The sequence below is a fragment of the Eucalyptus grandis genome, chromosome 6, assembly GCF_016545825.1.
Source record: "Eucalyptus grandis isolate ANBG69807.140 chromosome 6, ASM1654582v1, whole genome shotgun sequence".
Taxonomy (NCBI): domain Eukaryota; kingdom Viridiplantae; phylum Streptophyta; class Magnoliopsida; order Myrtales; family Myrtaceae; genus Eucalyptus; species Eucalyptus grandis.
Window position 1 is genome coordinate 29,706,505 of NC_052617.1, and position 14,954 is coordinate 29,721,458.

Below are 14,954 nucleotides of genomic sequence, written 5' to 3' on the forward strand. Positions count from 1 at the left end.
TTTTACTCCATCAGAACGAGCAGAAGCAAGTACTCAGACTGATAATGGAGCAGATTTTCGCAGAATCATGGATATTCTCTTGGAGATGAAAGGTTAGATTTATGCCTTGGGATGCGAAGTTCAAAGCTTGAAGAATGAAGGTCAAGCTTCTTCCTGTTCATTAAATGAAAAGATGCAAGCCCTCTCTATTGAGAATCAGGCCAATGCCAAGAGTGAAGAGGTTGTACATTTGAAGGAAGACTTTAAGAGGCCGGAAGGCATTGTTCGATCTATGGAAGATTTCAGCTTGTCCGCGTTCCCAAGCAATCTTGATTTCATCTCATCCTTTTTAAATGATGACAAAAAGGGGGAGAGATGCATGATTTGAAAACTTTTAATCTTTTTTAACTGTTTGTTGGATTGTGTTTAACTGTCTGTTTGTTTTTGATAGACTTTGACTTTGTTTTGTGTCTGGATAAGAACTGCCTAGACTTGGATTTGACTGGATTTGACTGCTTCTATTTATCAATATTGATATCTTATGAATGGCTTAAATCATATATTGGACTAACCTATTTTCTGTGGTTGTAGAGTCTAGTGTTATTCTATTAGCCATTTATTTCCATAAGATATGCATATGTGTTTGAGAAATGTTTTGCAGGTCAAAGTTATCCAAATCTGCAGGAAGGTTTTGTCACCATCAAAAGGGGAGATTGTTGGAGAAATCCTCGTGAAGAGTTTTGAAGTTGACAAAATGTTTCCGTCGGTCTAGTCGAAGGTCGGCAGACTCTCGTTGGTTAAAGTCTCGAAGACTTCCGGACAGCCGAGACTCAAGACTCAAAGTCTATCCTCATTGACAGATCATCGATCCGTTGAAGAAAGGTTATCCCGAACTGGATGTTTTGTTCGGGATTTAACCTTATCATCTGGAGAAGATCTCGTGGCTGGAGAAGACGATCGAGTAATCCTTTGATTGATCAAGATTGATTCAATGACTGAAGATTCGATGATTGTCTAAATATTATTGGAAGGTTCTACTTATGGAAACCGAGATCCTGATTGTATGGGCGAACATGATTGATGGGCTATCAACACGTTCCTTTAATAGCTCGAACGATCTTCCTAATTGATTTCGTCCAACTGGTAGATTGGAGGAATTCCTTTGGAAAGTGCCAACGGGTATGATGGCATAAAGGAGTATATAAGGAAGACGTTCTTAGTTGTTTAAGAAGAGTGCGCGATAGAAGAATTCCAAAGTCGAAGCTCCTATTTGTTTAGATAAATCTCTTGAGCGAATACTTGTATACAAAAAGAGAGTCTATATTTGTGAGAGACCTTGAGGAGGTGTGATAGAACATCTACACTTTGTGGAATCAAGGCAAAAGCGTGCTGTAACTTCTCTTTTGATCATAGTGAAATCCAGCCGGTGGGGGTCGGTGCGGAAGAGTGGACGTAGGCTTGGAATAAGCCGAACCACTATAAATCCTGTGTTTGATTTTCTCTTCCTTACTCTCTCTACATCGATCGTATTTCAATCTGTTGCTTCCGTATATGAGAAAAATTATTTGTGCGCCTATTCACCCCCCCTCTAGGTGTTTATACTAGCAATATCAGATCCAACACTTGAATCCGATTAAGCAAGGTTGAGTTGGTCGATTGAGGTAGGATTCAAAGTTTAGGAGCCTTATATGCTTGAAATGATGGATTAGAGGTGCTGCAATTGATTATGGCTGATATACATGTTAATTGTGTCCACGTGCCTTTGCTGAAAATTCGTAGGTTTGACAGATTGAGTTTTTGTTGTAGCAGATCTGAGGTCTTAAACCTCAAAATCTCAATTTGAGCTATTCTAGAATTTCAATCTACACTTGATAAGCTTCGTTTTGATATATTATGGGCTCCGAACATATGTCACTTGGTACCTGAAATCCATTTCGAAAAGTCATTAATCTGTTCTAGAAATTGAGTTGGATTATACGACGATATGGATTTTTGAGCATTTTAGGTTTTAGCCGATTTTTGCTAAATCTTTTTGCTTAGATTTATAGGATATTGCCTTCATGAAAGTTGTTCGAAATGTCCTTGGATACAACATATAATTTTTCCAGATTTTTTGAAGTTGATTTGGTTAGGGAAATCTTTGATAAATCGTTGTTAGGGTGCTCTGCTCTATTTGTGACTTGACCGATTTTTGTCTTAAAACGAGCTAGTACATGCATTCGATTAGTCTCAAGTCATTCATGAGAGTTATAATTCGTCTCATTATTAATCGCGTGACTGAAAATAGATTTCAGTTTTGCAATTTTGTGCAATAGGATGATTTGACTTGTTTTGCAAATTTCACATGATTTTTTGTTAATTAAATTAGGTCAAGGTGTCTTCATTGAACTTAAACCTTGCATCTAGACCTAATAGCACAAAAAAATTATGTATTTTTCTCATGTCATTTAAAGAAGATAAAGCGTGATTTGTTCAGGACATTGTTGATGTGATTATTGTAGATTAGACCTCTTAATAGAAATGTCTTCAATCATGATTGTTAACATGTTCAGTTTCCTTCAATGCATTCTAGACATTTTTAAAGGACATTTCAAGCTTCGAAATGACATATAGCATGCCTCAATTGCTCATCGTTTGCCATGTTTACTATTTTTGCTAAATTGAGCTCGGATTTAGTAATTGGGTTGAGTTGAATGTGACTTTTTGTGGATTGATTTTGAAGTAGAGTCCTTAATGAAATTTGTGCATAACATTTAGGCCTATCATATGTCATGATTTGGTTTTTTGCATGTCATTTGGTAAGGTAAATTGGCCACAGAACCTGTGCTTTGCTGCAGCCCTATTTCATTTCTAATTGATATGCTCTTGTTCTTGAATTTTTAGAAAATCATGTGTGATAAATTAGGTCTTAATGTCTTCTCGAGAATTGATTGTGAGGTACTATACTTTATTACTGTAAATTTGCACAAAATAAAAACATGGTTTGGTACCTTTACCATCCATGCGAAAGTGGTAAATGTTTTGAAATTCTGATTTCCTAATATGGTTTCAAAATCATCCCAAGTTTTGATAGTCATGTGATGCCCACAAGAAAATTCTTTTGGCATTTTTTGAACTATAATTTGACATGATTTTATTGAATTATTGATTCATGTTTAGGATGTTTGTGATGCTTGATCAGTTGTACCCTCGATGCACCCGAAGTCACCTTAAAGACTAGACATGATTCTTGAAATCATGTCCCCATTCGACACTTTCTTTAAAATCATGATTTGACATAAAATTTATCAAAATTTGGATCATATTTAGTACGTCTATGATGCTCGATCAATTATTCCCTTGATGCACCCAAGCTAACTTTGATGGCTACATGTGTTCCATAGGATTGATGAAGTTATGTTCTTTTTTTCACTAAATCCTTTTGAAACAATGTCTTCTTTTGCTAATTGTCCACAAAATATTTTTGGGCATCATATGAATCACATATCGATTGTCTTTTTTGCCATGAAATGCATGTGGTTGTGTTTGGCGCGTGATGAATGAATAAGTGATCCATTGTTGGCTCACTCAATTGATTGATTGATTGAAAAATAAGGTCAAATGGCCTGCATGCATGTCTTACTTACACGCTTTGCATGTGATTTTTAGATGTATAATTTATGTGCGATGCATGATCACGTAAGTTACTTTGGGATGTCACTTAGAACTCGCATTAGGGACTTTTAGCCTTAGCCATCACGCGGGAACACAAATGATGGCTAATAGCTGTAAGTTATATTAAAATGAATTAGGTAGGCATCCTAGGTGGGTTGTTGCATGAACTTCAAAGGCCAACCCCGAGGCCATGTTTGATTAGCAAATACTTTGATTTGGTTCTTTGATTGTGATTGTTCTTGTCTGTTTGGTACATTTGCATTCCCTTTATTTGCATTGTTAGTATGTTAGTTTTAACCATAGTCTAGAGCTAGGATAGGCCCATAGAGACAGCGATCCCAAAGACTCGAAGATGATGAATGTTTGATGTCCAATCTGACCTCTCATTTGTAATATTTGTTCCTCGACATATATCTTGGGTTTCTTATGCATTGTATAAATGCCCGAAGAGCTGTGGATCTATTTCCTTGCACTTAGAATAGTATGAAGACTTCAACCGCTTTCTCTAAACTGCTTTGGTTGTTTACTTTTACGCACCGTCTTTCCATTGATTATATTTTTTTGGTGAAAGTCTTTCCATTGATTATTTGTTTCATTCTTGTTCCAATTTAAATAGAGTGGAATGGCATGAACGAACCATCCATGCATAATCACTTTTACCTCTCAAACTTGCACGGAAAAGTAAAAAGAGGTTTATGATCACGTTAGATAATACATTGACTATTAGGTACTAAAAGTGTGCTAATTTTTCAATACTTAAAAATAATATTAGTGTAACCTAAGTCATCAAATCCTAGATCTCTGGTTGCATCAGTATTGAGAGATTACTCCCAACCCTCGATTGGGCACTCTAGTCGGTCCCCAAAAATGAGACTAATAGTGACTCCTAAATGTCATTAAGATTGTCTTAAGCAACTCATAGATAATAAATGAATTCGTCATGAGGGATATGAACCTTTGGAAAAGGTTTACAATCATAAATTAGCATACTCATGTGGTTGATTCCAAAAGATGAGGTGATGACATTTTTTGAAGCAGTGTACGATGAGAGGGCTATCATGATCGAAATACCCTTAAACTCATATTTTCGTTTGATTTCCTTTCGACCTTAAAATCGTTGATCAAGATGTGCCATGGTGTTGAGGTAGAGTCATGACCAATCCCACTATCACATGAGGTGTGACCCTGGGAGAGCTCATGACCATAACTAAGTGACCTTGTGGCATCGATCCTAAATGATGAGGTGATGACATCCTTGGAGTTACATGCCGTGAGGACACCTTATTGGTTAACTACATCTAAATCCTACCTTTACATTGGTTTGCTCATCAATTCATGGGCACCAAGGTTGGGTCACGACAGATGTGGATATATCCAATTTTACTAATATAATTTAAGTAGCACCAACACTAGCACGCGATATGACACAACATGACATGACACAACCTGTCGATACTTTTTTTTTAAAAGAAAATTTTGACACATTGAGATACGTTATATATTAAATGTATATTTTTATATATACATAATAAATTATAATTATTATAATTATTTCAATCAAATTAATTTGATCCAAATTCACAAATAAATAATAATAATAAAAGAGATTAGAATGAATTTACACTAAAAACATTAATCCATCATTTGTTAATATCATTAATTATTTCAATTTGACAAATCCAGAAAACTTGGAGAATAAACTGGCAATCCACATTTTGGACTCGCGTGCCAGAGCCTGTTGGAAGAGAAGAGCAAAAAAAAAAGAAAAGAAGACAAACTTAGGAGTGAATTGTATCATGGGAAGTGAAAATTAGAAGAAAAGAGAATAGTTTTTTTTTTCTTTCCCTATTTAATATTTTAAATATTTTTATTATATTTTTATATTTTTGCATTTTGACCCATTGTTTATTAAATTTTTTTAAAATTGACTCTTTACGCATTGGAATCGCATGTTAGAATTTCAAACTCGCGTGTTGAAATTCCTGACTCAAGTGTCGGAGAGTATTTGGATAGTTGACCACGTTTTCTAACACGTGTTGATTGAATGTTGAAGAGTATTAGGGTCAGATTTCGACATGACACGAAGGCTCTCGGAGAGTGTTAGTGTTCCTAGACTGTAATTACTAAACAATTGATATATAGCGAAATCCCTAGAATTTATATCCTATCATATCCAGTCCTATTTTCACTAGAAATTCAGACAGCCAAATGTAACCTAAGGCTATGTTTGGTTGTCCGGATTTCTAAACAGGATAGGACTAGATATGATAAGATAAAAAATCCGTGGATTTCTTTATATCACATCCACTGTTTGATGAACTATGGATTTAAAGTTGAATATTTTAAAAACAATAACATAAGGCAAGTAAAAACTTGCATGTTCAATATTCACAAAATCATCCAAAACAATATATCTTTTTCAAATTAACAGATTATAGCATTGCAATAATCTTTTCCGTTCCTTTAAAATAATCTTTTGGTTACCCCTTTCAACATCAAGCGTTTTTAGAATAACCTCAATTTCAATATGTTCACTTTGAAACATGAATTCTTTTTCTCTCTTACAAGTTTTTCATTTGTTTCCATTTTGTTATAGGTCCAATAGCAAATCAAACAAATGTCCAATTAGAGCAAAGCATCAAGTCCGAAGTTCATTTTTTTTTTCTCTCTCTCTCTCTCTCTCTCTCTCTTTTTCCTAGCTATCACGAGGATGCAATGACAATTAATCATGTTAACGAATGATCTTTGAACAATTTGCATTTATACATTACATTTGTTGAGTATCGGCTAGCTATATTTTGACCAAAGTAAACTCATGTTCATGTCCATATAAAGGCAGTAGATGCGAACTATCTTGACTTTAGGCTCTTTTTAAGTTCGTGGCTAGGTTTTTTGCCAAAGAGATAGAGAAACTGTCTAGGAAAATAAAAGATAGAGGCAAATTCGTCACTTCCGTAAAATTTCAATGTGAACCAGAGAGCTATCAAGGAGAAGGCTTCCATGTTGATACTTTGGAAACATAGGAGTTGGAGTCGTCTGTGGGTGAATGGCGGAGAAAGAAAAAAAGTGTAGGGTTTTATATTTTGGATAAAAGAAATCCTATTCGACTTTATTTCACATTTCCCTTCAGATTTTTTTATCTGGGTTATACCCTCTCTATATCCGACTTTATCCTATCCTAGACAGCTACCAAATATGGAATAAGATAAAATATATCTTATCCTAACTTTTAACTGGTCGATCAAACACAGCCTAAGAGTCTCTATATAGGGGTAATTCGGTTTTCTTCTTCCATTATCTTGATTTGTGGGCTTGACTCTTTCCATCCTTGTGGGCTTATCCTATATAATAGGCCTTGCTCGTAATGAGCTTACTAAAATTAAGCTCAAAGCCTAATATTAATTCTAGCTCTCATGGGCTAAATTCATTTCAATTAAAGTTCAGAATTCCTCCATTTACTATGTAAATTTCAGCGAGCGTATTTGTGCAATGGGCTTGCTGCGGTCTCCATGAGCTTAGTCCAGATAACTCAATTTAAGTTCAAAACCTCTAAGTAAGTCCATCCATCGCCGGTCAAATTAAATGTAGCTTTATGAGTTTATCTATATGCTATAAAAGGCTCTTAAACTATATGTAATTAGATTATTTTTTGTTTAGGGGCCGAGGTCAATCCTTAATTTTCATGCAATAAATGAATAAATGGGATGTCGAAATTTAGGGGTCAATGCTCAGACACTTAAATTATTTACCTACTTACAGTCAATGAGGAGTTTTAGGCTCAAGACGTACTTTTAACACTGAGAGTGACTTTTTCATCTGATCTAACAAATTAAATGGACAAAGGGGAAGATTGATATAGAGGCCATACTCAAAGCATCGCATAAGTCCTCGATAACCTACCCAAGTAATACCTTACATATCCTATTTGTAATTTTCAATGCGGTACTACGTTTAAACTAATGTTGTTTTCGAAGCATACTTTGCACAGGCAACAGGTCAAGCATAGTTTGCAGCACACCGTGAGTTTTAACATAATTGCAGATTTTATTGTGTAACCATATATATACAACTCTTTTATCACGGAAAAAAAAATAAGAGTGTAATTCCCTTACCAAATAATAGTCCATATTTCACACAACATTGTTACACAAACTAGCACATCGGCATGCTTATTTATTTATTTATTTTATTTTTGGGTAAAGATCAGCATGCTTATTGACTTTCATTTAACACAAAAAATAAATCATGAAAGTTGACATGATCAAGCATGCTCCATAAGGAAACTGTCGACTAATAAATTATCCATATATCAGTATTCTCTTCAACTTATTTGTAGAAACACGGTTCACTATCTAAGTGGGACACAGTAGAGAGGCGCTACAGCTGAGCATTTCGCCATTCGTAGAGGAGAGTCATTGGTATGCATGCTCAGGAAGTCTTGCAGTCACAAGGACTTTAAGTGGGGTGGCTTTGAGATTCGTCATTCGATTGCCTCGGCCCTGTCAACCTGTGCATCTGCCAATGTTGTAATGTCGAACCCATGCAGAAGAGCAGCAAGTGATAGCAAAATTAGTTGCATGGCTAAATTGATTCCGGGGCACATTCTCCGACCACTCCCGAATGGTAGCAGCTCGGAATTCTGACCTCGGACATCGAAATTTCTGTGGGTGGTCAAGAATCTCTCTGGCCGGAATTCTAGAGGGTCCGACCATATGTGCTGGTCACGATGGATCTTTGAAAAGTTAAAGAGGAGACGAGTGCCCTTTGGGATGTGGTAACCATCCACGGTGCAGTCTTCCATGGACTCATGCGGGACGCCGAGTGGGGCTGCGGGGTATAAACGCATGGTTTCCTTGATGATGGCTTGGATGTAGACCAAATTCATGAGGTCCGATTCATTTACTAGCCTTTCTCTACCGATTTGAGTGTCCAGTTCACGTTGGGCCTTCTTTAGAACTTCACGATGGTTGAGCAACAAAGACAAGGTCCATGTCAGAGAGACTGAGGTAGTGTCTGAGCCAGCTAAGACAAGTGCCTACAAAGTAACGGATCGTCGACAACTAGAACGCGAATCTTGATGCCTTGCTTACCAAAAACTCAAATAAATAGGTGAAGGGAGATTGCATATATATAAACTATATATAAATTTCATTATTAAGCAATGTGGGATATTTCAACGCATTTTCTCATATGTAAGTCAAATTATGAATAACACGTGGAATTTGATTAACATGGGTGGACACAAACACAAAAGGGGCAGAACCTTTTTTTGGGTACATTAATAGGTGGAGAGAGACCACATGTCTATAAAAAGTATATAAACACCATTATCAATTGATGTAAGATATTTCAACATGAACTGTGGATTGGCACTTGTGGATAATCTTTTTAATGTATATGCTAGTGGCCTTCACCAATCACAGAGAATAAAATTATATCACATTTATAGGGAAATGACATTATCCCTTTAGTATTTAATTTTAAAAGATCAGTGATACATTATGCTATCATTTGAAATACGTAGGAGATACTAACTGATCATACACACTAGGCAATGCTTCTTGGTTCATAGTATACCTTAATTTTGATGAACTTTTTTCTCCTTTTCATGCAACTGCAATTTTTATTAAAGGAAAATGTTTAGACCCCATAGTGTTTGTTATATGCCGCCCTTAATTAGTTGAATCGCATGATATGATTTGTTCCGAGTGCAAGGAAAGAAACTAGCTATTCTATTAACACTGGCATTATTGTCCTGTTTTTCTGTCTTACCTGACCTTAAGGGATTGTCATATTGGAGTTGAATTTCTTCTTTTCTACTTTGTTTTGGGTTACATAAAAGTCTCTTCTTTTCTTGAATCCAGTGCCATTATTGCATGATCTGATCCTGACGCATGTTATGCTAGATCATATTCAGGCAGGCGAGGAAAAGACCAAGTGTGCTTCCACGGCAATTTTTGTTATTATACACGAATATTACAAAATAAACGTGAAGTGAGATTGTTCTTATCTAAATTGAGTTGTCATGTGTCTTCTCGTCGGTTCACGAGAAATTATTCAACAATCTAAATAAGTAGTGATAACCTTTTGCATGATGAATATGTGGGACCTAAGATTGTTTCGGCCATATTTTCTTTACATTCGGAGGTTTTATCATGAAAATCCTTTAATATACATCTAAGATGAACAAGATGATAGATGTATAATGAATTAAATTTTTTTATGATTTCTTTGTTTTTATCTGATAAAAGTCAAATCGAATGTGAAATACATAGATATAGTACACTGCAGCGTGTTGTATTTGTACTGTATTTTAACGTGTCAATTATTAGCAGATACATAAAAGATCAGTTTTTCAGACAGCTGCATTAAAATAAAGGCGGAGTACATAAAAGGTTTTTTTCGTCTAAAAAAACTTGAAAGTGGGAGTTAGTGCAGGTAAAATGCTATTTTCCCTCACGTGTTGTTATAAAATGTCAGCCGACCAATTCTAATGCATTAAGATACGCACCCTAATTCAAACAAAAACTAACGACCTGCTAGCTAATTAAAGGTTCTATTTTTGCTGCAAAAGCTTTGTGATTTCTTTGATAAACAAGCCATGTTTACCAGGATTGATTTGGTAGTTGGTTAATTTTTCTTAACTATCGAAATAAACCATGGTAGATAATTTCTGTAACTAAAAGGTTGTATGGATTATGCTGTAACGTATAAAAGTATTAATTAAGATATTTAACATCCCTTCAAACTGAATGCGATTGTGGTATACTTAAAACCAACTTAAAATTTCAAAATTTACCCAAAAAGTTACATAATAAGAAACCAAATCTTCAAATTGAGAGTTTTAGAACCAAAATACATTTTGGTAAGGATTTCAAGAGGTGCTTATTTGGAAGCGACTTTATTTCTATTTCTTGTCAAAAATCCAAAATATGATATATATATATAAATTTGTATGTCAACTAATATTGCGATATTTTTTGGTGTTAAAGGGGTTAAAATTTGCAAGTGATGTAATCTGTGTAAAGTTTCTAGTACTGTATCCAAACACGCCCTTAATTGGTTATAGCGTCTGTGAAAAATGTTCTGATGCATGTCATGTGATTGTTTAAAGGGGAACAAATTGGTCCTTCCAAACTAGGAAAAAGCTTTAGAGGACACATGGCATGTCATACTCCGGGACTATCTATACAAAACAAATCGTAGACAGACGTATATACATGCTATGTACACAAAATCTATATGTGAATGTCGGAAATCAAATCTACCATGTCAAATGCTTTTTTTAATGAAACTCTGGTACTAATTATGCTAGATAAACTTAAAATGCATGTTGCTTTAATGAAAGTATCGGCATCGTAGCCTGGAAGCTCTTCGGCAGCATCTACAGTAGAGAGCATCACATCCATGAAATCCTGGTCACTGTCCTTGTTATCACCACGCCTTTTGTTAGTGCTTCTTCTGCTTTTGTGCTCATTTAGCCATCCTTGAACCACACGGTCTAGCTCTTGGGTTGTCTTCTTCATTATCCTCTCGTATCCATCCAAATCCAGCCACCTTAAAATCGGGAATGCGTCGGACACTATGAATTTCCCTGTCAAATCAAAGTAGCTCCTCAAAGCCTCTCGACCCTTCTCGTCTTGTTTGTCCTCATATCGTTTCCCAACTATCATCCTGAACACCACATTTAGAGTAATGTCACCAAACCATCGCTTCATGTCCACCAACACCTTCTTTGGTGCACCACTATAGCTTTCCATACATCGCTTGTATAAGTGGGTCATCGATGCTTGTACCTCTGAGTCTCGGACGTGCTTGAGCAATTCCAGCCGGTGACTGGAGAGGAGATCAAGCATGGCAACCTTGCGCACGTAGCGCCAATAAGGGCCGTAGGGAGCGAGGCCAAACGTGGCATAGTTGTAGGCCATGACTTCGGAGCTGACCAACTTTGGTCGACTTGCAAAGGTTCTATCATTTGAAGAAAAATCAATACAGAAGGGAGTAGTCGAAGCTGAATAAGAAGAGAGCTTGCTATCGAGCTCATCTTCTTCTTTCTTTCATGGTCTTTTCATCTTGAGAGCTCGATTTTCAATCGTTCTGTTTTTTTACATGCTGTTTTTTTTTTCTTGTAACAACAGAGGAAAAACTTCTAGATCTAAACCAACCACTCCTTGAATGACAGCTTAGCACACACACATAACAGAAAAACAGAAAAATAGAGCTCATGCATATGTGTACAAGAAAGAACTCCGCTGAAGCAAACGGCGTAGGTATACACCCTTCTAATTTGACTGACTGCTCCTTCTTCACACCAATCCTCTATTTCCTCTATTCCAGTTGACTTTCGTTGTTGAGTTTCTTCTTGCTGCTTCCTTCTAAGCATTTGTAGCGCTGCATTCTCAACATCCCCCCGCAAACTGGGTGTGTGTTTGAACCCTAGACCTAGTTTGGTGCGTATGATGCAATGGTCTTGTCTGGATAGTGCTTTAGTACAAATATTAGCAATTTGGTAGTTTTTCGGAACATATCGTACACTTAGAGAACCAAGAGATACTTTCTCGCGAACAAAATGTAAATCAATTTCGATATGTTTTGTCCTGGCATGTAGTATAGGATTAGTCGTAAGAGAGATTGCTAATTGGTTATCACAAAAGATTACCGTTGGTGAAGCTAATGAGATGCCAATGTCCTGAAGAATAAAACTTATCCATGTGAGCTCAGCAGTATAGTATAAGCCAGTGCTCTATACTCTGCTTCTGTGGATGATCGAGATACTGTAGGTTGTTTCTTTGCTGACATGGAGAGTATGTTGGACCCAAGATAAGTACATAATCCAGTTGTAGAACATCTTGTTTCAACACAACCAGCCCAATTAGCATCCAAAAACCCATAAAGCTTTAAGGAATGCAGCGCTGCAAATGCTTAGAAGGAAGCAGCAGGAAGAAACTTAGCAACGAAAGTAAACTGGAACAGAGGAAACAGAGGATTGACTTGAAGAAGGAGCAATCAGTCAAATTAGAAGGGTGTAAAACTACGCCGTTTGCTTTAGTAGAGTTCTTTCTTGTACACATATGCATGAGCTCTATTTTTCTGTTATGTGTGTGTGCTGAGCTGTTATTCAAGGAGTGGTTTATAAGCCTGAACCTCTTGTTCGTGATTTGAATCACAGGCTCTATAACTTTGATTTCTTCCATAACCACGACCTCGAATACTATAACTTCGACCATCCCTGCCATAACTAAATCCACCTCTATTTCCATAAAACCTGTTGTTTCCTCTCTGTCCTACGAAAGTAAGACTTGATTGAACTATCTCACTATCCACATTCTGATTCCCTTCAACATTCCTATGCCCATAATAGGTGAAGTTTGGATTATATTGGTTTGAGGAGTAATTTTGCAACGTTGTTTCAAATATCTTTAGTTGTGAAATAACTTCATCATAATCCGGTTGAGGTTTCAAACAATACAACATTGTTCGAAAATTCTCATACTCTGATCCTAACCCTTCCAAGACTCCAAACACCTTTGTTATCTTATCCAAAGGCTTACTTATTGCATTCAATTGGTCGCAAATCAGTTTATACTCTCTCAAGTATTTAGATAATGACCTACTTCGTTTTTGACATGCTTGGAGTTTCCCTCTTAGCTCAAATTCTCTAGCTACAGACTTCTGTGTAAATCGGTTTAACATAGTTTGCAATACCTCATAAGATGTTTCCAATCCGATAATTAGCCCTAGGATATTCTCAGATACTGCTCCACTGATCCACGAGGAAATTAGCTGATTGGTTCTAATCCAATCTACATAATCAGGGTTTGGTTCTTCAACTGCCTTACCGTCGACATCTACTCGTATCTTCTGTGGTGGTGGAGAAATCTCACCATTGACAAACCTAAACAACTCCCGACTCCAGAGAAATCTGTGAAACTGAGCTTGCCAAAGAAGAAAATTATCTTCAGTGAGCTTAATTGTGACAAAATTGCTCAAGTTTACGTGAATAGGAAAAGGAAATTTGGGAGCTCTTGCAGCCATGAATCGGTGCATATCTCGAGCACTTAGAGAAACACGGCCGGCAGAAGTTGCTAGGCAGATACATGGCCGAGATCAAAGACCCCGGGACAAAGAAGCTCGTGTGGCTTGGCACTTTCGGCTTGCCAGAGGAAGCGGCGCGTGCTTTCGATGCGAAGGTTGTGGTGTTTCCCGTTGAGTTTCCCTTCGGCTGCTTGTCGTGATCAACGAGCTCTCAGAGAATGGCTCTGATACCATGAAGAAAAATCAATACAGAAGGGAGTAGTCAAAGCTGAATGAGAAGAGAGCTTGCTGTCGAGCTCATCTTCTTCTTTCTTTCATGGTCTTTTCATCTTGAGATCTCGATTTTCAGTCGTTCTATTTTTTTTCGTGCTTTATTATTATTATTATTATTATTATTATTATTATTATTATTATTATTATTATTATTATTATAACAACAGAGGAAAAACTTCTAGATCTAAACCAACCACTCCTTGAATGACAGCTTAGTGCACACACATAACAGAAAAATAGAGCTCATGCATATGTGTACAAAAGAACTCTACTGAAGCAAACGGCGTAGTTTTACACTCTTCTAATTTGACTGACTGCTATTTCTTCACGCTAATCCTTTGTTTACTTTGTTTCAGTTGACTTTTGTTGCTGAGTTTCTTCCTGCTGCTTTCTTCTAAGCATTTGTAGCGTTGCATTCTCAACATCATTCATGGTAAGGCACTGCTTGGCTATTTGCCAATTGCTAACTATCAATGCTCGATGAACGCCTGTCTTGATGGTGAAGATCGGTCCGTACTTGTCAGCCATGCTTGCTAGGATTATATGGGGGCGGCACTGGGCCTCCTAAGAGATGGAGATGGCCGATCAAACGCCATGCGCCGCCAGCTTCTGGCAAGGAGGCTTTTTTGTGGCCGTCGACACTTTTGTCATATTTTGTTCTAATTAATAGCAAACGGAAAGAGTAGATAATGGTTGCGAAGGCAAAGATGCCAAGAAGGGCTGTGGTTGGAAACGAGAAAGAGGACTCCATGTTTGTGAATGAAGGGTTTTGGAGATACATGTAGGATTCGAGGCTTAGGAATTTGAGTCTTTCATTGATAGACGGAAGCTACTCTGTTGATCTGTACCGAATAAGGCTCCACCAGTATATTAGCAAGCAAGCAAGGCCCAAAAGATAAATACGGGTGTGACTGCAGATTCGTCGTTGCCCAGGGCCGCAGTAATACATCTGGACTTGGTAAATCATAGATGTAAGCACATAGGTAATAATGAAGAAATTCGAGATATCTGGA

General features: G+C 36.9%; 1 protein-coding gene across 1 annotated transcript in view; it reads right to left on the reverse strand.

The window, feature by feature from the left end:
* Positions 1-14,721, reverse strand: part of LOC104451881 (cytochrome P450 CYP82D47) — a 47,914-nt gene extending 33,193 nt beyond the window's left edge. Inside the window, 4 exon segments of the mRNA XM_039315324.1 lie at positions 10,964-11,601; positions 14,118-14,119; positions 14,365-14,493; positions 14,495-14,721. Of these exon segments, the coding sequence (XP_039171258.1) occupies positions 10,964-11,601; positions 14,118-14,119; positions 14,365-14,493; positions 14,495-14,692 (967 nt within the window). The 5' untranslated portion in view covers positions 14,693-14,721.
* Between the last annotated feature and the right edge of the window lie 233 nt (positions 14,722-14,954).